Source organism: Ranitomeya variabilis, chromosome 2 (assembly GCF_051348905.1).
Source record: "Ranitomeya variabilis isolate aRanVar5 chromosome 2, aRanVar5.hap1, whole genome shotgun sequence".
Taxonomy (NCBI): Eukaryota; Metazoa; Chordata; class Amphibia; order Anura; family Dendrobatidae; genus Ranitomeya; species Ranitomeya variabilis.
In genome coordinates this window covers 619,936,901-619,964,272 of record NC_135233.1, presented here as the reverse complement: position 1 = coordinate 619,964,272, position 27,372 = coordinate 619,936,901, and the positions used below count along the sequence as shown (strand labels likewise).

The 27,372-nt window shown below is 48.6% G+C and overlaps 1 protein-coding gene across 2 annotated transcripts; it reads right to left on the bottom strand.

Annotated features, from left to right (window-relative positions):
• Nucleotides 1-444: 444 nt before the first annotated feature.
• IRF8 (interferon regulatory factor 8) lies at nucleotides 445-26,691 on the bottom strand. Of its 2 annotated transcripts, none has more exons than XM_077288863.1 (9): nucleotides 26,563-26,691; nucleotides 24,872-25,045; nucleotides 9,486-9,669; nucleotides 9,072-9,136; nucleotides 8,282-8,390; nucleotides 7,931-7,987; nucleotides 3,908-4,288; nucleotides 3,028-3,143; nucleotides 445-1,643 (listed from the first exon to the last, which is right to left on the bottom strand). In XM_077288863.1, exons 2-9 carry the CDS (start codon nucleotides 25,043-25,045, stop codon nucleotides 1,470-1,472), a joined length of 1,260 nt encoding a protein of 419 aa, XP_077144978.1. In that variant the 5' UTR covers nucleotides 26,563-26,691; the 3' UTR covers nucleotides 445-1,469. The 2 variants fall into 2 exon arrangements, with proteins under 2 accessions (XP_077144978.1, XP_077144979.1); XM_077288864.1 differs by lacking the exon at nucleotides 26,563-26,691 and adding an exon at nucleotides 26,171-26,393.
• Between the last annotated feature and the right edge of the window lie 681 nt (nucleotides 26,692-27,372).

Sequence of the window (27,372 nt, the reverse complement as noted above, 5' to 3'; positions counted from 1 at the left end):
AGATGATTTTGTCTGTGGTGCAGATCACTGAGCTCGTACAGATATAGCGGCCATTAATAATAATAATAATAATAGGGCCCATATAGATTAGCGACCTGTATTTCCCAACTCCCTCAGACACAAGGAAGCTCGGCAAAGTGTCTGTACTGGGGAGAGGGACAGTCACAGTCAGAGGGATGGAGGGGTAGGTGGAAGCCCCCCGTACAGTAAGTGGTCAGTCACTCCTGCAGAAATAAGGGGTCTAACTGACTTCTACGTAATGTGTATTTGGGCCGTGTATTTTGTGTTATATATTGGGCCCCGAGCAATGGGGAAAAGTCTGAAACTGTGCGGAACGTCCAAAGTCAGCACATCACAGGCAGGATATGGGCAGTCTGCTTTTTTTCCCCTAAAAGTTAACTTCTCAGTCATGGACATGTTACTAAATGACTCAACAGCAAGAAAGACAAGACAATAATTTATTTATAAGGAACAGATGCAAAATGTCCAAAATAAATACAAAGTGACACATTGTAGCTCCATCCAGTGATAACGATGCAAATGCATGTGAGCGGGGGACGCCGCAGACCCCGGAGCCCCTGCACAAAGACCAATGTGGGCCCTACATGAGGAATCTTCACATTACTGACCAGTACAATGCTGCGGCATTAATGATCATCCTGCAGGGATCACACACAGATGATGACGATAGGCCGTCATACCCGTCAGATGGCCGCGGTGGTCTCCTTACTGCATTCATGGTTTTATCAAAAAAGAAGCCTGAAAAGTCCCATTTATAGGAGCCCCAGGAATAGTCCTGAAGAATCCTGCAAACATCCGCTCACATCACACACCCGAGAAAGAGGAACATTCAGCAGATTTGACAATGGTAGAAAATAGAATTCACCTCATTACTTACATTCTGCACAGTGAGAAATGTGAGGACTTCAGAATAAGTTCACTAAAAGCCCCTAAACATATTATATTAAAGGGGGACTGGATGGAACAGAGGGGCCTGGCGGAGAGGACAGAGGGGCCGGGATGGAGAGGACAGAGGGGCCGGGATGGAGAGGACAGAGGGGCCGGGCGGAGAGGACGCAGGAGACTTGCTATAGGGTTTCTCCCTTCTCCATACTGACCACACTTGGCAGAGCAGACTGTTCCAGTGTATGGAGGTGTCTCTCTCAGGTGTGTGGGCAGGTAACGTGGCCGAGCTCCGCACCAGGTCTATATACGTTCTGTAGCCAATTAACATGAAGACTGAGAATGAAGCAGAAATGTAAAAATAACAAAAAAAAAAAAACCAACAAAAAAACCCACAACAACTCAATTTGTTGAACATTTTTACAGAATTATGCAAATTATAGGAGGAGGGCGAAGGCTTCAGTCCCATGTGCTCCAGTTCACACTATACAAAGGATCAATATAAAAACTTATAAAAATAAACCCATCTGTAATGTACAAGTAGTTCTGTGGGGACGGGGCGGCAGTCAGACCGTGATCTGCGGCGTCTCTCTGTAGAAGGCCCTCTGATGGGTGGTGCAGGGGTCCGGCAGTAGACGAGGCCCGGGATCCAGCTGGGGGTCCGGCAGTAAATGCAGACCCCCGGTGTTGTAGCTCTTGAGAGAGTTGTCTGCGAGCTGCTTCAAACCAAGCTGTTCAACCTAGAGAGACCAGAGTGAAGACGATGAAAGCCGAGGTCAGACGCACGGGAAGATGAAGACGGGGACTTCTCCTCTTATACACCAGACATGGACAATAGATCCTGGAGATTAGCTGAGCCATGTTACTGGCCGGACGAGACCACCATCTCCTCCATACGCAGGAGTGCACTCAGGAGAACGATCAGCAGTGACATCAGACATGCCCAATCAACACTGTCCCCAACAATCAGTTGGTCGGCCCCCCATACACAGCAGACTAAGGTTGGCTAACACTCTGATGTGCACGGGGTCCTGAGATGCCCCCGCTCCTTATACGTTTGGTGCATCTTAGGGCGTCCATGTGCCAGAAGTCAGTCTTTTCGTTGGTCATGCACCTTTTTGAAAGCAGCCCCCTTTATAGAAAAGAGTTGCAAACTTTTGTTTACAGGAAAATTCTACTAAAAGTATAAGAAATGTAGAAATCTGGCCGTGAAATGTAACAATCCTATGTAACTCAAAGGTCAGACTGGAAACACCTGTAACAGATCCTGAGCTGTGAGAAGGAGGTTTATTTAAGTTTCTATCTCAGGATGATACATTCTCAGAATGTACTGCCAAGAATGGAAAAGCGGAGATACAGCTCAGGATGATACATTCTCAGAATGTGCTGCCGAGGATGGAAAAGCTGAGATACAGCTCAGGATGATACATTCTCAGAATGTGCTGCCGAGGATGGAAAAGCTGAGATACAGCTCAGGATGATACATTCTCAGAATGTGCTGCCGAGGATGGAAAAGCTGAGATACAGCTCAGGATGATACATTCTCAGAATGTGCTGCTGAGGATGGAAAAGCTGAGATACAGCTCAGGATGATACATTCTCAGAATGTGCTGCCAAGAATGGAAAAGCTGAGATACAGCTCAGGATGATACATTCTCAGAATGTGCTGCCGATATTTGGAAAGCTGAGCTGCAGCTCAGTGAAGATACTTTTTGAGGAGAGCTCGGATACAGTTAGGTGACTTGTGATCTGTCATTTCGTCAGTGATTCCGCCCTTCATCTACTCTTGTAGTGAGATCACAGTCTGAGATTTCCCTGCTGCGTCTCTCAGGATTTGTATCTCTCGGTGATCACCGCTAGAAAAGAACAATATTTTCTATTTTCTAAGATATAAATTAATACAATTAATCTCTAAAAATAAAAATATCTTAATTAGGCTTTAAAACAATACAAAAACGTCCCTTTAGGAATAGAACAGAGATCCTGAAGATTCTGATGAAAGTAAATTTGGATGAGGGGAAGGTTTTGTAAGGTGAAGGACTTTCCCGTCAGTAGTCGGCTCTAGTGGTGTAAGAAGTGCCGTCTTCTGTACGAGGTCTAGGAGGGGAATGTCGCCCTTCTCACCTGCACAATGATCAGCTTCATGTGGACGGGGGTTGTATCCGGGAACTCTTCCCCAAAGCACAATGTTACTCTGCTGTCCGGGAGTCTCAGCTGACTGGAGTAACACTGCTGAAATTCTGTAGGAAAAAAAAAAGAAGAGATGAAAACTGTCCGATTCCATCAGATCAGGGGAGAATTAGGCTGTACATGGCGGAGACCATCACCCATATAATATCCTGCACCTGTGTATTATAGAAGCTTTATATTCTGCTTCTGACCTTACAGGCCTATCAGGCTCCTGACGCCATCACATTGTTTGTGCACGAAGATAAGAAACATTTCTGGCCATATAAGTCACAGGTAATTCACCTGAAAGTCCCCGATCTACACTACAGCGATCCTGAGCTGACCCAGAAAGCACGTACTGGCAGGAAATGGTTAATCTCCAGCCTGAAGACGTCGGCAACATTTCCATTCATTATAAAGAATCAAAGAAGAGGAACTGAGACAAAGCGTCATAGAGGCCTCCGCGGCGCACAGAGATCTCCATGGCCCAGAGAGGCCTCCATGGCCCAGAGAGGCCCCCGCGGCGCACAGAGATCTCCATGGCCCAGAGAGGCCCCCGCGGCGCACAGAGATCTCCATGGCCCAGAGAGGCCTCCGCTGCACACAGAGATCTCCATGGCCCAGAGAGGCCCCCGCGGCGCACAGAGATCTCCATGGCCCAGAGAGGCCTCCGCGGCGCACAGAGATCTCCATGGCCTAGAGAGGCCTCCGCGACGCACAGAGATCTCCATGGCCCAGAGAGGCCTCCGCGGCGCACAGAGACCTCCATGGCCCAGAGAGGCCTCCGCTGCACACAGAGGCCTCCGCGGCACAGACGCTGGGATCGTCCGCTCACCTCTTATGTACTGATTGGTGTCGAATATCTTGATAACCTCATCACGCTCCAGCTTGACGGATCGGTCCTTGTACGGCATGCAGTTCCCGCTCCAAAAGACTCTTCCCTGGCAGAGCCTCTTAATGAAAATCCCATGTCTATTGCTATATAAGAGGACGCCCCTCTCCAAGTGTCCGAACAGTTTCTTGGTGATGTGTCGCTGCCGTTCACTGGCGATGTAGTCAGAGGATGGGAATCGGATGTTCTCTAGGCCCTCAGCCACCAACGCTTTCTCTCCAGCCAGATGACCGGCGGTCAGGCGGCATCCTTCGAGCCGAGTCGTTGTGACCTGACTGACCGCTTTCCCTCCGTAATAAAACTGGATAATCATCTGTGACATTGCTGCGGACAGGAAGGATACAATGAGTGCCGAAATACATAGTGACAAAGGACGTAAGGCGACTGAGGACACCGGGGGAGTCGTGGCCCCCCAGACACATTAGAGGCTGCTTTGTGCAACTTCAATATTTTTTGGGACCTTCAGCTAATCTGCCAAGTTCTAAATGCAGCTCCGGATGTGACTGGAGTATAAGACTGTGTTCCCATGATGAGTTTTTGGTGATTTTTTTTTACCCATCTTACTTAATGGATGCAGAAAATCTGCAACATCGAAAACTGATGGTGGGAACGTAGCCAAGACACGATGTGACTCGGTACAAGAGAAGCAAAATAAAGTCACTTTCAGAAGGGACTGTGATAATAAATGTGAGCGCAGGGGATATCGGGAGCGCTCGGCAGTCTGCCGTTTCCCCCCCACGGGTTTCTCTTGCGTCACGTTACGGAACAGTAACAGTTTCTTCTCGCCGCGCTCCAGTGACAGGGACGGTCACCTCCATGACAGGAGCGCAGGTGCTTCCTCTACGTGACTCAGTGCTTGTGGGGAAAGTTACGGGGCCTCCGCGCCCTCCAGGCACAAAGATCTGATACTTTGTTTATTTTTAACAAAAGCAACGATACAATGAATGGAAACAACAGACGCAACAAATGTATCAGTCAGCAAGGCGCAACTATGTATCTAGCAGGAAAGAGATAGGAACCCGCAACTATGTATCTAGCAGGAAAGTGATAGGAACCCGCAACTATGTATCTAGCAGGAAAGTGATAGGAACCCGCAACTATGTATCTAGTAGGAAAGTGATAGGAGCCCGCAGCTATGTATCTAGTAGGAAAGCGATAGGAACCCGCAACTATGTATCTAGAAGGAAAGAGATAGGAGCCCGCCACTATGTATCTAGAAGGAAAGTGATAGGAACCCACAACTATGTATCTAGTAGAAAAGTGATAGGAGCCCGCAACTATGTATCTAGTAGGAAAGCGATAGGAGCCCGCAACTATGTATCTAGTAGGAAAGCGATAGGAACCCGCAACTATGTATCTAGCAGGAAAGTGATAGGAACCCGCAACTATGTATCTAGTAGGAAAGTGATAGGAGCCCGCAACTATGTATCTAGTAGAAAAGTGATAGGAGCCCGCAACTATGTATCTAGAAGGAAAGAGATAGGAGCCCGCCACTATGTATCTAGCAGGAAAGTGATAGGAACCCACAACTATGTATCTAGCAGGAAAGCGATAGGAACCCGCAACTATGTATCTAGTAGGAAAGTGATCGGAACCCGCAACTATGTATCTAGCAGGAAAGCGATATGAACCCACAACTATGTATCTAGTAGAAAAGTGATAGGAACCCGCAACTATGTATCTAGCAGGAAAGCGATATGAACCCGCCACTATGTATCTAGTAGGAAAGTGATCGGAACCCGCAACTATGTATCTAGCAGGAAAGTGATAGGAGCCCACAACTATGTATCTAGAAGGAAAGCGATCGGAACCCGCAACTATGTATCTAGTAGGAAAGTGATATGAACCCGCAACTATGTATCTAGAAGGAAAGAGATAGGAGCCCGCAACTATGTATCTAGTAGGAAAGTGATAGGAGCCCGCAACTATGTATCTAGCAGGAAAGCGATATGAACCCACAACTATGTATCTAGTAGAAAAGTGATAGGAACCCGCAACTATGTATCTAGCAGGAAAGCGATATGAACCCGCAACTATGTATCTAGTAGAAAAGTGATAGGAACCCGCCACTATGTATCTAGCAGGAAAGTGATAGGAACCCGCAACTATGTATCTAGCAGGAAAGTGATAGGAACCCACAACTATGTATCTAGCAGGAAAGCGATAGGAACCCGCAACTATGTATCTAGTAGGAAAGTGATCGGAACCCGCAACTATGTATCTAGTAGGAAAGCGATAGGAACCCGCAACTATGTATCTAGCAGGAAAGCAATATGAACCCGCAACTATGTATCTAGCAGGAAAGTGATAGGAACCCACAACTATGTATCTAGCAGGAAAGCGATAGGAACCTGCAACTATGTATCTAGTAGGAAAGTGATCGGAACCCGCAACTATGTATCTAGCAGGAAAGCAATATGAACCCGCAACTATGTATCTAGCAGGAAAGTGATCGGAACCCGCAACTATGTATCTAGCAGGAAAGCAATATGAACCCGCAACTATGTATCTAGCAGGAAAGTGATAGGAACCCGCAACTATGTATCTAGCAGGAAAGTGATCGGAACCCGCAACTATGTATCTAGCAGGAAAGCAATATGAACCCACAACTATGTATCTAGCAGGAAAGTGATCGGAACTGCTGGAGCGTCTGTCCTCGGCCACCGACTTACAGGAAAACTCATTTAGGACAGCGTCTCGGCTACGGTAACAGAACTTATCTCTCGCCTTTTCGCCCAATCTACAGGAGAAGCTGTAACATCTATAAAGGTAAGATGTCTGAGGCTCAGTGTGAACAGTCGCCTCATACAATGGTGACGCATACAGATGTGACCTAGTAATCCATTATCATACCGCCTGGCCTCCGCGTCTGCCAGCGGTGAGAATCTGCTCCGGGGATCACTGGCTTTACAAGAACCAACCAGCGGCATGAAACAAACGTAGATTGGCGCTCATGTAATTGTCTGATGATGTCGGGCGAGAGCGCTACAGATCGCTCAGTGCCATTGCTATAGGGAGCGCAAATCATCTACACAGATGATAATTATTTTACCCGATGATCAAGAATTTTGCGCAATTGTCCGGTGATCGGCAGCATATTTACACTGCAAGGTTATAATGCATTTATCACCCCCTGTACCCGGCACTCATCACCCCCTGTACCCGGCACTCATCACCCCCGGTATCCGGCACTCATCACCCCCGGTATCCGGCACTCATCACCCCCGGTATCCGGCACTCATCACCCCCGGTATCCGGCACTCATCACCCCCGGTATCCGGCACTCATCACCCCCGGTATCCGGCACTCATCACCCCCGGTATCCGGCACTCATCACCCCCGGTATCCGGCACTCATCACCCCCGGTATCCGGCACTCATCACCCCCGGTATCCGGCACTCATCACCCCCGGTATCCGGCACTCATCACCCCCGGTATCCGGCACTCATCACCCCCGGTATCCGGCACTCATCACCCCCGGTATCCGGCACTCATCACCCCCGGTATCCGGCACTCATCACCCCCGGTATCCGGCACTCATCACCCCCGGTATCCGGCACTCATCACCCCCGGTATCCGGCACTCATCACCCCCGGTATCCGGCACTCATCACCCCCGGTATCCGGCACTCATCACCCCCGGTATCCGGCACTCATCACCCCCGGTATCCGGCACTCATCACCCCCGGTATCCGGCACTCATCACCCCCGGTATCCGGCACTCATCACCCCCGGTATCCGGCACTCATCACCCCCGGTATCCGGCACTCATCACCCCCGGTATCCGGCACTCATCACCCCAGATGTATCAAGAACAGGACGTGGACTGAAAATATGGTGGTGTGAACGTGGCCCACAGGGTCCCAATATCTACAGAAAAGCAGCCATGTTCCCACATCACGCTGACCCCCGCACAGAAACCATTGCATCGAGTCAAGACTTCGGAGAGTTTTACTTTGCATCTTACCGGCCGGCGAGGAGGAATCATTCATGTACATTGTGTAGCCGTCCAAACTGTGCAGACCTAAGGGGAACAGAAACCGCCATCAGTGACCTACGTCCAGAAACCCAGAGAAACCCCCACAGGGTCAGCACTGATACTGGGGACTGTGCCGCCACTGTGTATAAAGGCCCTTGTGACGTTCACCCCCATAGTCATTGCACATCATTGGGTATCGCAGCCCTGAACCAGAGCGACGCAAACTCAAACTCTGCAATACACGGATGAGGAAGAGGAGGAAGGGGGGGGATCCAAGAGGATCCTGAGAAGACCCTGAAATATTAAGACAGATCCCTGCCGTCCGCAAAGGAAACCCACCCAAACTGTGATTATAGAGCAGCCAGTCCTGCAGGATCTGCTTCTGACACGTGTCCTTGGCCGGGGACGGACTGCGCTTAATTACAGCCAAATAATCATCAGTAGACGTCTGAAACGAGAAATGAGGAGAAATAAGGAGACGTTACCAGAATACGGAGCGCGGTCTGCTCCTGGCTTACAGCATATGCTGGTTACTATCACTATAAGACCTCAACCTGCCTGTAATGGACACCGTTCATCTACCTGCTCCGGCTCATACACCCCCCGAGGTACGGCCTCTCCTGACATGTCGGGGACTACGGAGACCCCTGAGTGATACAGGATACATAAGAAGCAGGTTATCCCTGTAAGGTCTTTTCATATACCTGCTTTCTTATATATACAGCTCATACACTCCCCGAGGTGCGGCCTACCCTGACATGTCGGGCACTATGGAGACCCCCGAAGTGTTGCCGCTCTTGACATGTCGGGGACTACGGTGACCCCCGAGTGGTTCATTACATACAGGATACATAGGAGCCAGTTATCCGTGCAGGGTCTTTTCAGAAACACTGCAGAAATACCGTCCAACCCCACTGACACATAAATCCCCGATGCTGCAGGATACGATGTATCATCCACCTGCACAGTCACATCTGCGCTTTCCACCATGTTGCATTGTAACAGTGTATCAGGAGACTCATGCACGGAGGTGACATAATGGGACGAAGCGTCTACTGATGGCACAATGGCCGCCTTCATTCCTGCACTGGCGCGATATCCGCCTCGTTATCTCGCTCTCTCTTCTCACCTCGATGTCTGACGGGCTGCAGTCCATCTCTGTGGCTTCATTCAGACAGCCGCCCCCGAGCTTACCTAGAGGAGCAAAACCAAAATATGGAGATAATTATCGCTGCCGACAGATCGCAAACGAGCAGCTACTTATTAACGACGGCGGTTACTAAAAAGCCCCCGCTCTAGTGGGAACCTCATTACTCGCAGACACTGATCACATCATTTACTCCCTACAAGACCTTATCCCTCCACTCATATTGTGGGAGATATCCTGGTGTGGACTGGGGGGCATCAACCGCGTCATCCAGGCAGACCCTCGCTCCAGTAACTATAGGTGGGAGCTGCGATGGTCTCCAGAGCTTCCATCTTTGTTTTCTTGGGATTTTTCTTAGGAGAAACAGTGCACAATGTCTTTTCTGAGCCGACTTACCCTTTTGCTCTTCTTCTGGGACGATCCTGTAGACTTTGTAGGGCTCGGATATATCTAGCTGCGATCTGTCTGTCACCTCCTCAAAGTCAGGACTTTTATTTAAGGCGCAGCGTAACCGCGTCTTCCAGGTGGCCGGCTCCGCTCTGTCGCCTTCTTTGAATTTCCCTTTGAATATCGCCCAGGCCTGCAACAATAGGGGTGAAAGAGGCTCCTTCTATTAACAGGACCCAATCAATCAAAACAGCAGAAAATGTATAGAGAGACCAGCAGCTGCCTAAGACATCAGCATCGCTCATCAAGAAAATATTTGTCAGCAGCCAAGAGGAAAACCTGCAGAAAGGAGAAGGACCCAAAGTAATCCCAAAGCATTTCATGTAACCGATCACTAGAGATGCGTGTCCACGAAGAAGCCTCACCACACACAGATACCTGAGGAAGGAGATCTCAGTTAACAATAAAGGATTATTCCCACAATGACAAGATTACAGGACAAGAGAAACAAAGTTTTTCTTGATACTTTGTGTCTTTTTTTTACCCATTTCCTTCTGCTCCTTTGTGCATCCAGATTCAGAGAAACGGTCTGAACTGTTCTTATGTTCAAAAACTACATTTCCCAGCAGCACCTGATCCTCCTGAGTGCTGCACGCCCCCGTCTCTGCTCCTCCTCAGTGCTGCACGCCCCCGTCTCTGCTCCTCCTCAGTGCTGCATGCCCCCGTCTCTGCTCCGCCTCAGTGCTGCACGCCCTTCTCTCTGCTCCTCCTCAGTGCTGCACGCCCTTCTCTCTGCTCCTCCTGAGTCCTGCAGGCCCTCTCTCTGCTCTTCATCAGTGCTGCACGCCCCTGTCTCTGCTCCTCCTCAGTGCTGCATGCCCCTCTCTGCTGCACGCCTCTCTGCTCCTCCTCAGTGCTGCACGCCTCTCTTTCTGCTCCTCCTGAGTCATGGACGCCCCTCTCTCTGCTCCTCCTCAGTGCTGCATGCCCGTCTCTGCTCCTCCTCAGTGCTACACGCCCCTGTCTCTGCTCCTCCTCAGTGCTACACGCCCGTCTCTGCTCCTCCTCAGTGCTACACGCCCGTCTCTGCTCCTCCTCAGTGCTGCACGCCCCTGTCTCTGCTCCTCAGTGCTGCACTCCTCTCTCTCTCGGCTCCTCCTGAGTCCTGCATGCCTCTCTGCTCCTCCTGAGTCCTGCATGCCCCTTTCTGCTCTTCATCAGTGCTGCACGCCCCTCTCTCTGCTCCTCCTCAGCGCTGCACGCTCCTCTCTCTGCTCCTCCTCAGCACTGCACGCTCCTCTCTGATAATAGTTAAATCCTCCTGCATACATATTGAAGAAGGTAGAAGAAAAAATGCCGCAAATAAAATGAGGAGCAAAAAAAATATAGTTCTTACCAATAACGGTATTTCTCTGAGTCCATGACGGCACCATGGAGAGAGGGGATCCGCCCACCAAGGACAGGAAACCTACAGATAAAAAGGCGGTACCACTCTCCTGCATCAGTTGTTTACTAGAGAACGATGGGAGACTATGGAACAGCTTATTAGTTTCAATATTACTTAACTTAATTGAGATACCGCGTGACCTATCATAAAATAACCTATGACACTATATTAGCGTGCACACCCAAAAGTGAAGGGAGGGAATGTACAGGTGCCGTCATGGGCTCAGAGAAATACCGTTATCGGTAAGAACTATATTTTTCTCTGTCGCCCATGACGGCACCACGGAGAGATTTGCATAGATTGTACATTCAGGGAGGGACCACCGCTTCCAGAACCTTTTTTCCCGAAGGTAAGGTCTGAAAAGGAGATAAGGTCCAATCTATAGTGCCTATAGAATGTAGATGGTGAGGACCAGGTAGCAGCTCTACATATCTGGTCAATTGAAGCTCCAGCCTTCTCCGCCAAAGAGGCTGCTACTGCTCTCGTTGAGTGAGCCTTGACGTCCCCTGGAGTGGATACTCCACTTGCCAAGTATGACAGGCTGATGGCGACCGTGATCCATCTCGCTAGAGTGGCCTTGGAGGCTTTTTTCCCCTTTTGGGGACCCTGAAAACACAAAAAAAGAGAGGCATCCTCCCTACTCTCTCTGGTGGCTTCTAAGTATTGCAAGAGGCATCTTCTGACATCTAATGTATGTAATATTTGTTCCTCCCCGTTTTTAGGGTTGAAACAGAAGGAGGGGAGCGATATCTCTTGAGATCTGTGAAACCTGGAAGCCACCTTCGGGAGGTATGCTGGGTCTATCTTTAAAATGACCCTATCGTCTAAGAACTGTGTGTAAGGGGGGTTAGCTGAAAGTGCCTGTATGTCACTAACCCTACGGGCAGATGTGAGGGCGACCAACAGGGAAGTTTTGAGAGATAGGGTTTTTCAATGAGATTTCATCTAATGGTTCAAAGGGAGGTTTAGTCAGGGCTTTAAGGACCAAATTTAAATCCCATTGGGGGATAACCCTTACTGGAAGAGGTCTTGATCTCGCAGCTGCTCTGATAAACCTAGAGACCCACCTATTTGAAGCTAAATCAAAATTAAATAGGGCTCCCAACGCTGCCACGTGAACTTTTAGGGTGCTCGTGGCTAACCCAATCTCCAACCCCTTTTGCAAAAATTCTAATATGGATTTAAGGGGGATTTTTTCCCCTATTTCCGCACCTGATGATGAAAGGAATTTTTTCCATATCTTCCCGTATTGTTTTGTTGTGACAGGTTTTCTACTTTGTAATAGAGTTGAGATTAGCCCTGGAGAGAACCATCTGCCTTCTAATAGCTTCCTCTCAAAAGCCATGCTGTCAAGTGTAAGCTCTTGACTTGTGGATGATGAACCGGGCCCTGGGATAGTAGGTTTGGGAGGTCTGGTAATACCCATGGGTCGGATATTGACATTTTCCTCATCCAAGAAAACCAAGGCCTCTTCGGCCAGAATGGGGCTATTAAGATTACAAGAGCCCCGTCCTCCCGAATCTTCCTCAGCACTGCCGGAATCAGAGCCAGAGGAGGAAAAGCATAAGCCAGCTGGTGTTGCCAAGGGATTAGGAATGCGTCCACTACTACTGGGTTTCCCAGGGGAGCTATGGAGCAAAAGGAGTCTACTTTTTTGTTTAGGTGGTTTGTGAAGAGGTCTATCTTGGGTACCCCCCATCTTTTTGTGATCTGGGTAAAGACTGCCTGATTTAGCTCCCATTCCCCTTGTCTTAGACTGGAACGACTGAGGAAGTCTGCTTTGTAGTTGTCCACTCCCTTTATATGTAGGCTTGTCAGGGATAGAAGGTTGCTCTCGGCTATTTGTAGAATTGACTTGGTCACCTCCATTAGATTTTTGGAGCGAGTACCCCCTTGGTGATTTAGGTATGATACCACCACCTGATTGTCTGACATCACCCTGACATGGTGAGAGTGAAGGGCTCCCAAGAATTCCCGCAGGGCAAACTTGACCGCTAGGAGTTCCTTCATATTGGAAGATTTGCTTGCTAGTGCTAATGACCAAGTGCCCTGGGCTACTAAATCGCCGAGATGAGCTCCCCACCCCGTGGGACTTGCGTCCGTGGTCAGGACTTTTGAAACTGGGAACACCCACGGGACTCCCCGGGAAAGATTTTCCTGCGATGTCCACCAGATTAGTGAGTGACTTGTGTGAGGAGATAATGTTAACCGCCCTTCTAAGTGCCCCCCTAGAGAGACTTGTTCTGATAGGACTTGCCATTGGAGGTCTCTTGAATGGAGCTGAGCCCACTGGACTGCGGGGATGCATGAAGTCATGGAGCCTAAGAGGGACATAGCCTGTCGGAGAGTTATGGAGGGTAGAGATTGGATTTTTGATACTAGACTTTTTACTTTTTGTATTTTGTCCCCCGGAAGCCGACATTCCATTTTTATGGAGTCTAGGGTGAGACCTAGATACTCCTGGACGACCTGGGAAGGCGATAGTCTGGACTTTCTTAAGTTTATTAGCCAGCCCAACTCCTTTAAAGAATGTATTACTGTTGCCAGCTGATTTTCGCAGTGTTGGGGGGAAGGAGCCTATCACCAAAAAGTCGTCTAGATATGGTACAATCAGGGTGTTTTGTTCCCTGAGATGAGCCATTACCTCCGCAACCAGTTTCGTGAAAACTCTTGGGGCTATGGCTAGACCAAAGGGTAGAGCCGAGAATTGGAAGTGGCGTAATACCCCCCCGATGTGAACTGCCATCCTGAGAAACCTTTTGTGATCTTTGTGTATGGGGACGTGGTAAAATGCGTCCTTCAGGTCCAGGACTACCATGAAGCATTGGGGAAACAGCATTTTTATAGATGACTTTATTGTTTCCATTTTGAATGCTTGAATCTCTAGGAAACTGTTTAGGGTTTTCAAGTTTATGATCGTCCTGTAGGACCCGTCTGGTTTTTTTCTCAGGAATAGAGGGGAATAGTACCCTTGCCCTCTTTCTACTGGGGGAACTTCCAGGAGCACTCCTTTTTCCACTAACCCGATGACTTCGTTCTCCAACGCCAATTGTTCCTCCGCTGAAGACGGAGGTGTTATCATAAAGGAGGGACGAGGGTATTTTTGAAACGTCAATTTCAGTCCTGATTCTATTATGCTCAGAATCCAATGACTGGAAGTAATTTTTACCCAGGCCGAGAGAAAGAGAGACAGTCTTTGCCGGTCTGAAGCAGCCCCTTCTTATGCGGGAGATTCACGCCGCTTTTTTGAACTTGCGCCTGCGCACTCGGTGACGGCGCCAAGCGCCGTTTGCTAGTGCCTGCACAGACGATGCTCGCCTGCGCAGAAGCGCCTCTCGCCGGCGCCTGCGCAGAAGCGCCCATCGCCAGCGCCTGCCCAGATGCTCTGTTCGCAGACCCGGCGCAGATGCCCATCGCTGGCGCCCGCGCAGATGCCCCACGCCGGCGCTTGCGCAGACGCGCCTACTGCCGGCGCCTGCGCAGAAGCGCCCACCCGGCGCCTGCGCAGCTCCAGTGCTCCTGCGCTATCGAGAGATCTGTGAATCTCGGGCATGCGCTGTAAGCACATATGGAGTAGTCTGCCGGGCTCCCGGTCCTATGTAGCCCCTTAAAGCGCGGCTCTGCACGCCGACGCTTTTTAGGGAGGGCCGCGCCGCTCCTCCCGCAACCACAGAGGGACCCCCCTGGATGTTGCCGCTGCTGCATCTTACCCGGGGAGGTGACCGCGAACTCCATGTCACATCCCCGGCACACCCTAGAGGCCCACTAGCCCCAGCGGTGGCGCTTCGGGTAACCACACCAGCCGAGGCAGAGGGACCCCAGCTGCCTGAGTCGGACTGATTGGCCCCGGAATCCCACGTCGATCTTCTGGTAAGTCCGTAGGTCTCCCATCAAGAAAAGGAAACCAACTGATGTGGGAGAGTGGTACCGCCTTTTTATCTGTAGGTTTCCTGTCCTTGGTGGGCGGATCCCCTCTCTCCGTGGTGCCGTCATGGGCGACAGAGAAAAAGAGTCTTATCAATTGATGTTTATCATTTATCAATTAGCGATAGACACTACTCTGCTGTCACTTTACATGATTAAAATATTTCCAGCTTTTATACCAACCTATCTCAATTATTGGATCTGTTGTGGGCAGTACGCATGCGCCGATTTCCCGGACCCAGGTGAACTTCCGGAAGTGCTCTTATCGTGACCGCTTGTGTTCCAGGCGTGCGGTTCACGGAGCAGTTTCCAGGAAGTTACGACATACAATGGGGTGCGGCATTGGCGTCATGTGTCTACACGCCCCTCCTTGATCCTCGGATCATAGGCACCTCCATTGGCCACCTCTTCACATAAATACACCACACCCCTCAGCAAGTCATACCCCAGGAAGAAGCCAGCAGCGAAACGTGCGTCGGGGTGAGGGGACACTACCATAATTCTATGTAAGTTAATTTGAGCTCTGCAAATCTAATTAATCCTTAGGTAAATGAGTATTTTGTCCTCCCACACTGTTTGGTTTGGGTCTGCGCTGTCACTGTACTATATAGGATTTTGACTTATACGGTCATATGTTGAGTTCCTTTTACTTATTACCTATATTATTTCCTTTGTGGACTCCTGTAATATTATGGCTATACTTTAATTATAAGCACAAAGTGTCAGTTCTGCTGTCTTTCTAAAGCTCATTTATTGAATTATTGTGATCCTACATTTAATATTAATAATTGAATTTCCCTGATTGGCACTGTGCACTTTATTAATGGATACCTCTTATAATAGAGTGTATATTTTACAATAATTGATGATTATTAGAAATAGGCAATCACCCATGCTAAAAATTATTTTCATTTTTTATTTTGAATATTTTGCTTAATTATGGTAATTATGTATATCTATATCCACTTATAAGGAATGTTTTGTGGCATCTCTCCTATTGTTGAGACATCTTGTTTTTTACATTTGTGTTTTAATGATATTGAAATAAATTTATACATTTTTACTCTTGGATCTCTTTATCTAGGATCAAAATATATCCTGGTTTTGTGTTTAGTTGTTATGCCTGGCTACTGTTATTGGTACAAACATGAATTTATAAACATTTAGTGTTACTTTTGTTACAAAATATATGTATCCAGATGAAATAATCAACATGAAGAGTAATCAGACTGATGGCAGGGTGTACAAACATTGTAGAGACATATTTTATGAACATGTCACATTGAATGCTCTAGTCTCCTGTAGGAAACCTGATCACGCCCTGGCCAGCATGCGCAGCAGAGCCCGAACATAGCAGAGCTGAGCTGAGCTGAACATAGCAGAGCTGAGCTGAGCTGAACATAGCAGAGCTGAGCTGAGCTGAACATAGCAGAGCTGAGCTGAGCTGAACATAGCAGAGCTGAGCTGAGCTGAACATAGCAGAGCTGAGCTGAACATAGCAGAGCTGAGCTGAGCTGAACATAGCAGAGCTGAGCATAGCAGAGCTGAGCTGAGCTGAACATAGCAGAGCTGAGCTGAGCTGAACATAGCAGAGCTGAGCTGAACATAGCAGAGCTGAGCTGAGCTGAACATAGCAGAGCTGAGCTGAGCTGAACATAGCAGAGCTGAGCTGAGCTGAACATAGCTGAGCTGAACATAGCAGAGCAGAACATAGCAGAGCAGAACATAGCAGAGCTGAACATAGCAGAGCTGAACATAGCAGAGCTGAACATAGCAGAGCTGAACATAGCAGAGCTGAACATAGCAGAGCTGAACATAGCAGAGCAGAACATAGCAGAGCAGAACATAGCAGAGCTGAACATAGCAGAGCTGAACATAGCAGAGCTGAACATAGCAGAGCTGAACATAGCAGAGCTGAACATAGCAGAGCTGAACATAGCAGAGCTGAACATAGCAGAGCTGAACATAGCAGAGCAGAACATAGCAGAGCAGAACATAGCAGAGCAGAACATAGCAGAGCAGAACATAGCAGAGCTAAGACAGAGTTGCACTTAGAATATCAGAGCTGATAATTGCATAGCAGAGCTGTGAATGACAACAGAGCTGAGCATAGTAGAGCTGAGATGAAAAATGACAGCAGAGATGAAAATGACAGCAGAGCAGAGTTAAGAATGACACAGCAAAGCTGAGCATAGTAAAGCTGATGGTGACATAGCAGAGCTGAGCATAGCAGAGATGTTGTACTACAACAACCAGTGACGTCGCTACCATGAGGCGAGTTGAGCTCTCCGGCTCAGGCGGCAGTGCCGCCCCTGAAGAGAGGGGGCGGCAGATTCTGTCGGTGTAGTAACTGGATTTGCGTCGGAGACGCAGGTTCAGTTACTACACTACGCTGTTGAGTCTAATCAGGGCTCCGTCCTGGATCTCCTCATCCAGCCCTCCCCAACTCATGTGACGTCATCACAGGTCCTGACGCTGAAGTCGCTCTTCTCTATGCATCTCCTCGGGTTGCTGATGGATGGCTGCTCTGTGCACACAGGACCTGTGATGAGGTCACAGGAGGGGAGGAGTCAGCGGTCACATGGTCCTCGTGTATGCAGGACTCTGCTGTGTTGATTGTCATGGTGCTGGATGAGGGGAAGTTGATGTGTGGGGTCAGGAGGGGTTTGCAGGGTGGATGTAGCAGAGCCATGTGTGTACAAGGTATACGGAGCGGAGGCGGAGCCGTGTGTGTACGAGGTGTGTGGAGCAGAGCCGTGTGCGGAGCAGAGCCGTGTGTGTACGATTTGTGCAGAGCAGAGACGCATGTGTACAAGGTGTACGGAGCGGAGCCGTGTGTGTACAAGATGTACGTAGCGGAGCCGTGTGTGTACGAGATGTACGTAGCGGAGCCATGTGTGTACGAGGTGTACGTAGCGGAGCCGTGTGTGTACTTGGCGTACGGAGTGGAGCCGTGTGTGTACGAGGTGTACGTAGCGGAGCCATGTGTGTACGAGGTGTGCGGAGCCGTGTGTGTACGAGGTGTATGGAGTGGAGCCGTGTGTGTACGAGGTGTACGTAGCGGAGCCATGTGTGTACGAGGTGTACGTAGCGGAGCCATGTGTGTACGAGGTGTACGGAGCGGAGCCATGTGTGTACGAGGTGTATGGAGCGGAGCCATGTGTGTACGAGGTGTACGGAGCGGAGCCATGTGTGTACTTGGCGTACGGAGTGGAGCCGTGTGTGTACGAGGTGTACGTAGCGGAGCCATGTGTGTACGAGGTGTATGGAGCGGAGCCGTGTGTGTACGAGGTGTACGTAGCGGAGCCATGTGTGTACGAGGTGTATGGAGAGGAGCCATGTGTGTACGAGGTGTACGTAGCGGAGCCGTGTGTGTACTTGGCGTACGGAGTGGAGCCGTGTGTGTACGAGGTGTACGTAGCGGAGCCATGTGTGTACGAGGTGTATGGAGCGGAGCCGTGTGTGTACGAGGTGTATGGAGTGGAGCCGTGTGTGTACGAGGTGTACGTAGCGGAGCCATGTGTGTACGAGGTGTACGTAGCGGAGCCATGTGTGTACGAGGTGTACGGAGCGGAGCCGTGTGTGTACGAGATGTACGTAGCGGAGCCATGTGTGTACGAGGTGTACGGAGCGGAGCCATGTGTGTACGAGGTGTACGGAGCGGAGCCGTGTGTGTACTTGGCGTACGGAGTGGAGCCGTGTGTGTACGAGGTGTACGTAGCGGAGCCATGTGTGTACGAGGTGTATGGAGCGGAGCCGTGTGTGTACGAGGTGTATGGAGTGGAGCCGTGTGTGTACGAGGTGTACGTAGCGGAGCCATATGTGTACGAGGTGTATGGAGCGGAGCCGTGTGTGAACTAGGCGTACGGAGTGGAGCCGTGTGTGCACGAGGTGTATGGAGTGGAGCTGTGTGTGTACTTGGTGTACAGAGTGGAACCGTGTGTGTACGAGGTGTGCGGAGTGGAGCCGTGTGTGTATGTGGTGTACGGAGCGGAGCCGTGTGTGTACAAGGTGTACGGAGCGGAGCCTTGTGTGTATGATTTGTGCAAAGTAGAGATGCGTGTGTGCAAGATATATGGAGCAGAGCCATGTGTATACTTGGTGTATGGAGCGGAGCCATGTGTGTACTTGTTGTACGGAGTGGTGCCATGTGTGTACGGAGTGGTGCCATGTGTGTACGGAGCGGTGCCATGTGTGTACGGAGCGGAGCAGCATGAGTACGAGGTGTATGGATCAGAGGCGCATGTGTACAAGGTTTACGGAGTGGAGCCGTGTGTAGGAGGTGTACGTAGCGTGGCCGCGTGTGTACAAGGTGTACAGAGCAGAGCCGCATGTGTACAAGGCTTACGGAGTGGAGCCATGTGTGTACTGAGTGGAGCTGTGTGTGCGCAAGGTGTACGGAGCGGAGCTGTGTGTGTAAGAGGCATACAAAGCGGATCCGTGTGTGTATGAGGTGTGTGGAGCCGTGCGTGTATGATGTCGGTGTATGGTGGGGAGCAAATTTCATACCTCCCAACCGTCCCGGATCCAGCGGGACAGTCCCGGCTGGGAGCTTACTTTTCCTGTGGACACAGGAGTATACGGCGGAGCACTTTAAAACTCGCAACTGACGTTCCACCGGAAGTGACGTGCTGGAAGCTGACCGGAAATGATGTAATTTCAGGAGGAGATTGTGACGGAACCATGGAGGCATTCAGGGAATGCTTCAGATCCATCACCATGTCCTCCTCCGACAGCGTGGATAGCGGGATCGCCTTGGAATCGGGGATGCCGGCCATGTGAGCAGATCATATGTCCTGCAGCGGGATGCTCAGGTGGGCATTACAATGGGAGCCGGGCCGCTATAGTTTCTTTATAGAATCTTTCTCTCTTTCTCTCTCTGTGTTCATTCTTTCCCTCTCTAATCTTTCTCTCTCTGTTCTTTCTTTCTGTGTTCTTTATTTCCCTCTCTAATCTTTTTTTTCTCTCTCCTTTCTTTTTTCTCTGTTCTTTCTCTCGCTGTTCTTTCTTTCCCCTCTTTCTTTCTTTCTCTCTCTCCTTTCTTTACCCTCTTTCTTTCTCTCTCTGTTCTTTCTTTCATTCCCCTCTTTCTTTCCCTTTCTCTTTCTGTTCGTTCTTTCCTTTTCTCTCTCTCTCTCTGTTCTTTCTTTCCCTTCTTTCTTTTTTTCCTTTCTCTCTCTCTGTTCTTCCTTTCCCTATAACCAACGAACAAAAAAAGGGGGAGGGGGTGTTAAAAAGGTACTACTGGCCTCTCAGATCCTCAATATTAATCTGACCTGATAGCAAAATGACTATAGTTGCCCATAGGATATCAGGTCAGATTAATATTGAGGATCTGAGAGGCCAGTAGTACCTTTTTAAAGGGCATCTGTCACCCCAAAAATCATATATGAGCTGCGGCCACCGGCATCAGGGGCTTATCTACAGCATTCTGTAATGCTGTAGATAAACCCCCGATGTAACCTGAAAGATGAGAAATAAAGGTTAGATTATACTCACCCAGGGGCAATCCCAGTCCGTTACGGGTCAGATGGGCGTCGCTGTCCGCTCCAGCTGTTTGCGGGAAGTCAGAAGTATCAGAAACACGCTATCAGGCCACGTTCACATGTTCAGTATGTTACCTCAGTATTTGTAAGCCAAAACCAGGAGAGTAACAATCAGAGGAAAAGTATAAAGAAACACGTCACCACTTCTGGATCTCTCACCCACTCTCGATTTGGCTTACAAATACTGAGGTAAAATTCTGACCAAATACTGAACGTGTGAATGTGGCTTTAGGCTGGTTTCACACATCCTGATATTTCCGGTACCGGAAAAAACGGTACTGGAGATATCCGTGTCCGTTTGTGTGTAACACGTGTGGCAACTGTGTGCCGCATCTGTACGACACGGACGCCTGCCAGGGAAGAAGCACTACAGTAAGCACTGTTCCCCAGCCAAGGGCACACTAAGCAAGGTGATCACTTCACCGCAGGCGGCATTTAGTCCCTGAAGAAGTGTAAAGATCGATGTTTCAAATATATTCCTATTTAAAAGTGTATGTATTTTCCATGTGTTCAGGTTAGGCTAGTAAAGAGTAAACCAGATTTATTTGTACTGATTTTATTACAGGGGGGGGGGGGGGGGGGGCGCCATTTTTCTGTTCGCCTCAGGCAGCAGAGAGGCTAGGTTCACCCCTGACTACAACCCGGCTGTAAGGGCAGTGAGGATGTGGTAAGGGTGCTTTATTACACAGGGTGATTGGGAGCTGAGTATAACATATCTGAGCTGTGCTACAAGTGGTCACATCAGTGAGGACCCCAGAGAGAGGGTTTTATCACACAGGGTTATTCGGTGCATCTGCACACGCTCCACTGATCACATTGGACCTACTGGAGGACAGATCCAGGGACAACAGAGGGTAAGGAGAGCCAAGCGGCGGCATCATTAGGGGGCAGCAAACCAGGGCAGAGTTCACAACTAGGTGGTATTGGCAGACAGGAGGAATACTGAACACTGAGGTCGCTGAGATTTGGGGAATAACTAATGAAATGTAACAGGATTATAATTGTAATGAGTCTTCTGGATGAGGAAAGCACGAGTCTCATCAAATTATTCCAGTCTCTTACAGTAATTTTTCGAAAATCTTCTTGGAAACTTTATCAAGTGTCGCAGTAAAAACCCAAAGTCATAAAAATTCCCAAGAGTCTTTCACTTTCTGTAAAGGCCCCGTCACACTTAGCGACGCTGCAGCGATACAGACAACGATGCCGATCGCTGCAGCGTCGCTGTGTGGTCGCTGGAGAGCTGTCACACAGACCGCTCTCCAGCGACCAACGATGCCGAGGTCCCCGGGTAACCAGGGTAAACATCGGGTTGCTAAGCGCAGGGCCGCGCTTAGTAACCCGATGTTTACCCTGGTTACCAGTGTAAAATAACAAACAGTACATACTCACCTTCGCGTCCCTTGCCATCCGCTTCCTGCACTGACTGAGCGCCGGCCCTAACAGCAGAGCGGTGACGTCACCGCTGTGCTGTGGTTTCACTTTACGGCCGGCAGTCAGTCAGTGCGGGAAGCAGACGGCAAGGGACCTGACGGACACCGGAATGTGAGTATGTAGTGTTTGTTTTTTTTACATTTACGATAGTAACCCGATGTTTACCCTGGTTACCAGTGAAGACATCGCTGGATCGGTGTCACACACACCGATTCAGCAATGTCAGCGGGACCTCAACGATCAAAAAAAGGTCCAGGCCATTCCGACACGACCAGCGATCTCACAGCAGGGGCCGGGTCGCTGGTGCGTGTCACACATAGCGAGATCGCTACTGAGGTCGCTGTTGCGTCACAAAACTTGTGACTCAGCAGCGATCTCGCTAGCGATCTCGCTAAGTGTGACGGGGCCTTTACACAGAGAATGAAAGGAGCAGAGAGATAAGATATCAGTGAGGAGGAGGATGGAAACCTGAGAAGGAAGGATAAGTAATAGTGATGAGCGAATATACTGGTTACTCGAGATTTCTCGAGCATGATCGGGGGTCATCCGAGTATTTTTTAGTGCTCGGAGATTTAGTTTTTCTTGCCGCAGCTGAATGATTTACATCTGTTAGCCAGCATAAGTACGTGGGGGTTCCCTAGCAACCAGGCAATCCCCACAGGTACTTATGCTGCTATCAAATGTAAATCATTCAGCTGCGGCAAGAAAAACTAAATCTCCGAGCACTAAAAAATATTCGGATGACTCCCGAGCGTGCTCGAGTAATGAGTATATTCGTTCAGCACTAATAAGTAACCACACAGATGCCACAGGACTGAGAAATCTCTGCTGAGAGACCACAGAACAGGAAGCATCAGAGACATGAAGCCAAAATGTTCCTACAGGCCCCCCAGTATCAGCTGCCGGACCCCCGGCCATCAGACATCAGTGCAGCATTAATTTCTTCTGAATTCTCACAAAATAAACAAAAACTACAAAAAAAGTGAACATTAAAAAATACAAAGATATGGAGCATATCAACCACTAGACAATCACATAATAATTAAAAGATAAAAGTTTAATAACAAAGATGAATAATGACAAATATTGAAACACATATTACAAAGGTCAAAAACAGAGCTATCGGAGTTCAGCTAAGGGTGCACCAAAAAAGTGGTGTTACATCACAGACATTAAACATGGAAAATGGGGGAAATCACATAGCCAGTCATATAAACAAAAACCCCACTGGAAATATGTAAAGTAACAATACAAAAAAAAGGTTTTGTTTTTTTTATTAGGGGATAGCAGCCTCCCTACTACCACATAGGTAAATTTAAGCAAAACATCGTAACATTATTTTTAAAAAAGTCAGTGACCATTAGTTCACAGTATCTACATAGCAAGGGGCATAGTATTCCCTTTAATGGCTCTTATCCATATCTATGTCTGTGGATGAAAACACACGCCCCAATGCGCTTTTCACATCCGCTTCCTCAGGGGGCAGGATGGTCATAATGTCCTCTTTCTATACCCCTTTTTTTGTATTTTAATTGTACACTTCACCTTTAATATATTGGAATTATTTTTCTTGCATTTATTATATTGCTCATATATATATGTACTGGCACTTCCGACCACATGCGCCACCAATGGTGATTATATAAAGAGGAGATTGGGGACATTATGACCATCTTGCCCCCTGAGGAAGCGGATGCGAAACGCGCGTTGGGGCGCGTGTCTTCATCCACAGACATTGATATGGGTAAGAGCCATTAAAGGGAATACCATCCCCCTTGCTATGTAGGTACTGTGAACGAATGGTCTTTTTTGGTGCACTCTTAGCTGAACTCAGATAGCTCTGTTTTTGACCTTTGTAATATGTGATTCAATGTTTGCCATTATTTATTTTTGTTATTAAACTTTTATCTTTTAATAATTATGTGATTTCTAGTGCTTGATATGCTCCATATCTTCATATTTTAATGTTATCTGGGAGCTCCATAGGGTACATATCCATATTAGTTTCGGTTGACAAACCCAGGATCATTTTTTCATACTATGGTATCTGAATCTGAGATTTTGTCTCTTAAAAAAGTGAACATATTGCAGAACCAGGTAAAGAGAAAGCTCCTCAATGAGCAGCCGGAGGAGACAGAAGAAACCGCACATTGTGCTCCTCGCTGGATACAAATGTATCAATACAGAGCAAACAACAAACAAGATCAGATCACTGCAGAGAGTAATGTGCCCGGCATGGATGATCTGTGTGTGTAATGTGCCCGGCGTGGATGATCTGTGTGTGTGTGTAATGTGCCCGGCGTGGATGATCTGTGTGTGTGTGTAATGTGCCCGGCGTGGATGATCTGTGTGTGTGTGTAATGTGCCCGGCGTGGATGATCTGTGTGTGTGTGTGTAATGTGCCCGGCGTGGATGATGTGTGTGTGTAATGTGCCCGGCGTGGATGATGTGTGTGTGATGTGCCCGGCATGGATGATGTGTGTGTGATGTGCCCGGCATGGATGATGTGTGTGTGATGTGCCCGGCATGGATGATGTGTGTGTGATGTGCCCGGCATGGATGATGTGTGTGTGATGTGCCCGGCATGGATGATGTGTGTGTGATGTGCCCGGCATGGATGATGTGTGTGTGATGTGCCCGGCATGGATGATGTGTGTGTAATGTGCCCGGCATGGATGATGTGTGTGTAATGTGCCCGGCATGGATGATGTGTGTGTAATGTGCCCGGCATGGATGATGTGTGTGTAATGTGCCCGGCATGGATGATGTGTGTGTAATGTGCCCGGCATGGATGATGTGTGTGTAATGTGCCCGGCATGGATGATGTGTGTGTAATGTTTTATTTGCTCAGTAAAAGGGAAGTACCTGAATGTCCCATAACCTCATCCTTTCCGGGACAGCAGGATACACGGCAGTGTCCATTGCTCCGTTCAGCCCGAGCCGCAGACACAACATTCAGTCATTATTCCCTTCCTATCTCTGATAATAAACGTTTACTAGAGAGAAGTACAGACCCCCAATGTCGTGGTGTCACCCGCGCCCCTCACCTTAAATATGGAGGCGTCCACGTCTTGGTTATAGTCCTGCTTTCCTGCGTGTTTCCATGGAATACGGAACAGCGTCTTGCTGCCATTTTCCCACACCAGTCCTGGGTACATGCTGCTGTCGATCTGCTCAATCAGCCATTGCCGGAGCCGCCGGCCGCCGTTACGATCGCACATCTGCCGGGAAAAGTGTCAAAGTAGAAGGAAACGTGTGCACAATCCTGGCTCAGTGGCTACTAGTACAGGAGCCGGCGACGGAGGCGAATGCCAAGGAAACGTGCGCGCAATCCTGGCTCAGTGGCTACTAGTACAGGAGCCGGCACAGCCGGGGACGGAGGCGAATGCATGCCTTTATTAAAAATATAATGGGCAAAAATGGCACATACAAAAGTGTGCCTGTACCTGGAGGTAAGTATAGACTATATGCTGAGAAAATATATATACATATGTATATCAAAATATATATGTGAAGATACACTAGCACCAATAAAACGGACACAAAAAATGCCAGGTATGTATATAGGAGAAATGCCTGAAATTCATCTGCTCGAACCACGAGGCACACAAAAGTGCATCAAAAGGTATATATAAAGTGCAACACACTATATAAAAAAATTGAACTGCAAGAAAAGTGCATATAATATAGTAATAAAAACTAGAAAATGTGTGTGTAAAAAGTGCAAATAAAGTGCAAAAACAAAATATATGTGAAGCCTATTATAGGCAAAAATATAAACAATGTAGATAGCAATATATGCGCCAAGAAAAATAATAATATATGTGAACTATATAAGTGATAATATTTACACCCAGAACACATATAATGAGCGCCAGGTTCGGTGAGCAAGAAAAAATGAAAAAATTAAGTACATACCTGATCCTTTTAGGGGTCCGATCCTCCAGGTACAGCGCACCCCTGGAGGATCGGACCCCTAAAAGGATCAGGTATGTACTTCATTTTTTCTTGCTCACCGAACCTGGCGCTCATTATATGTGTTCTGGGTGTAAATATTATCACTTATATAGTTCACATATATTATTATTTTTCTTGGCGCATATATTGCTATCTACATTGTTTATATTTTTGCCTATAATAGGCTTCACATATATTTTGTTTTTTCACTAGTGCACTTTATTTGCACTTTTTGCACACACATTTTCTAGTTTTTATTACTATATTATATTTTGATATACATATGTATATATATTTTCTCAGCATATGGTATCAGGCTGGTATAAGACCCGATATAAGGCTGGTATAAGGTAGGTACATACAAGACTCGGTATAACGTAGGTACATACAAGGCTCGGTATAAGGTAGGTACACAGGTCACCCACTGAACCGCGCAGACACAGCACATAGGTCACCGGACCTGCTACACATCGCTAAGCTTAGGATCGGCAGGGAAAGAGATAATACCAAATAAAAGGGCCCAGATGACCCTAGGGGGCCACGGCTGTTACTCAGTGATATTACATCCCCCACGCCCTCATTAGCTGAGGAAGTAGAGCAAAACCAAAAACCACCTGCAGCTTCCTGTGCATCTCTCTATAGCGCAGGTAGTGTCCCCCCCCCCCCGAGAGTGCAGTCTGAAGGCCCCCCCGAGAGTGCACAGAGGTACCTGTCATCCCCCTGTATATACATAGTAGCACAGCACACAGGTGTATATACTGTATACTCTGCCTCTTCTCACCTTGCTGCCGCCGGTGATCGCCCGCCGCTGTCCTCGCGCACTGTGTGACTGCCGATCACTGACAGCTCTCAGTATAGTAATGGACGGCCCCGCCCCTCAGCCAATCAGAGACCGCGGCCGCAGAGGGGCGGGGCAGGCTGCTCTGAGCTTCTTTTAAGCGGAGGCTTTTCCGAGAAACTACAGAGCGGATCCGCCCCAGAAATCACCGCGGCCGCAACCGGAGCAGGGGGCTGATGGGAAAGCAGCGGGGGATGGCGCTGACATATAGCGTGGAGGGACGTGGGAGGTCACCTCATATCTACACCGATCCTCCATCACCTCCTGCAGGTTCTGTGTCTGCCCATACATAAGGGGGATGTGCCGGGATCTCCATCACTTCCTGCAGGATCAGTGTCAGCACAGACATAAGGGGGATTATTATTATTATTATTTATTTATATAGCACCATTAATTCCATGGTGCTGTACATGAGAATGGGGTTACGTACAGAGTTACAGATATCGTTTACAGTAAACATTTACAGTGACAGACTGGTACAGAGGGGAGAGGACCCTGTCCTTGCGGACTTACATTCTATGGGATAGTGGGGAAGAGACAGAAGGTAGGGAGCGAGGCGATGCGGTGGCTCTGGTGATGGAGAGGCGGCGGCTCTGGCGATGGTGAGGCGGCTGCTCGGTTATTGTAGGCTGTAGGCTTTCCTGAAGAGATGGGTTTTCAGGTTCTGTCTGAAGGATCCGAGGGTGGTGGATAATCGGACGTGTTGAGGCATGGAATTCCAGAGGATGGGGGATATTCGGGAGAAATCTTGGA

What these genes read in the sequence shown, in the direction of transcription:
- IRF8 (XM_077288863.1), bottom strand. Translation starts at nt 25,045, where the DNA reads ATGTGCGATCGTAACGGCGGCCGGCGGCTCCGGCAATGGCTGATTGAG. An exon ending in TGGACGCCTCCATATTTAAG is followed by an intron (nt 9,670 to 24,871) that starts GTGAGGGGCGCG and finishes CTATTGTTGCAG; the next exon opens with GCCTGGGCGATATTCAAAGG. An exon ending in GCAGCCCGTCAGACATCGAG is followed by an intron (nt 8,391 to 9,071) that starts GTGAGAAGAGAG and finishes TTCTCGTTTCAG; the next exon opens with ACGTCTACTGATGATTATTT.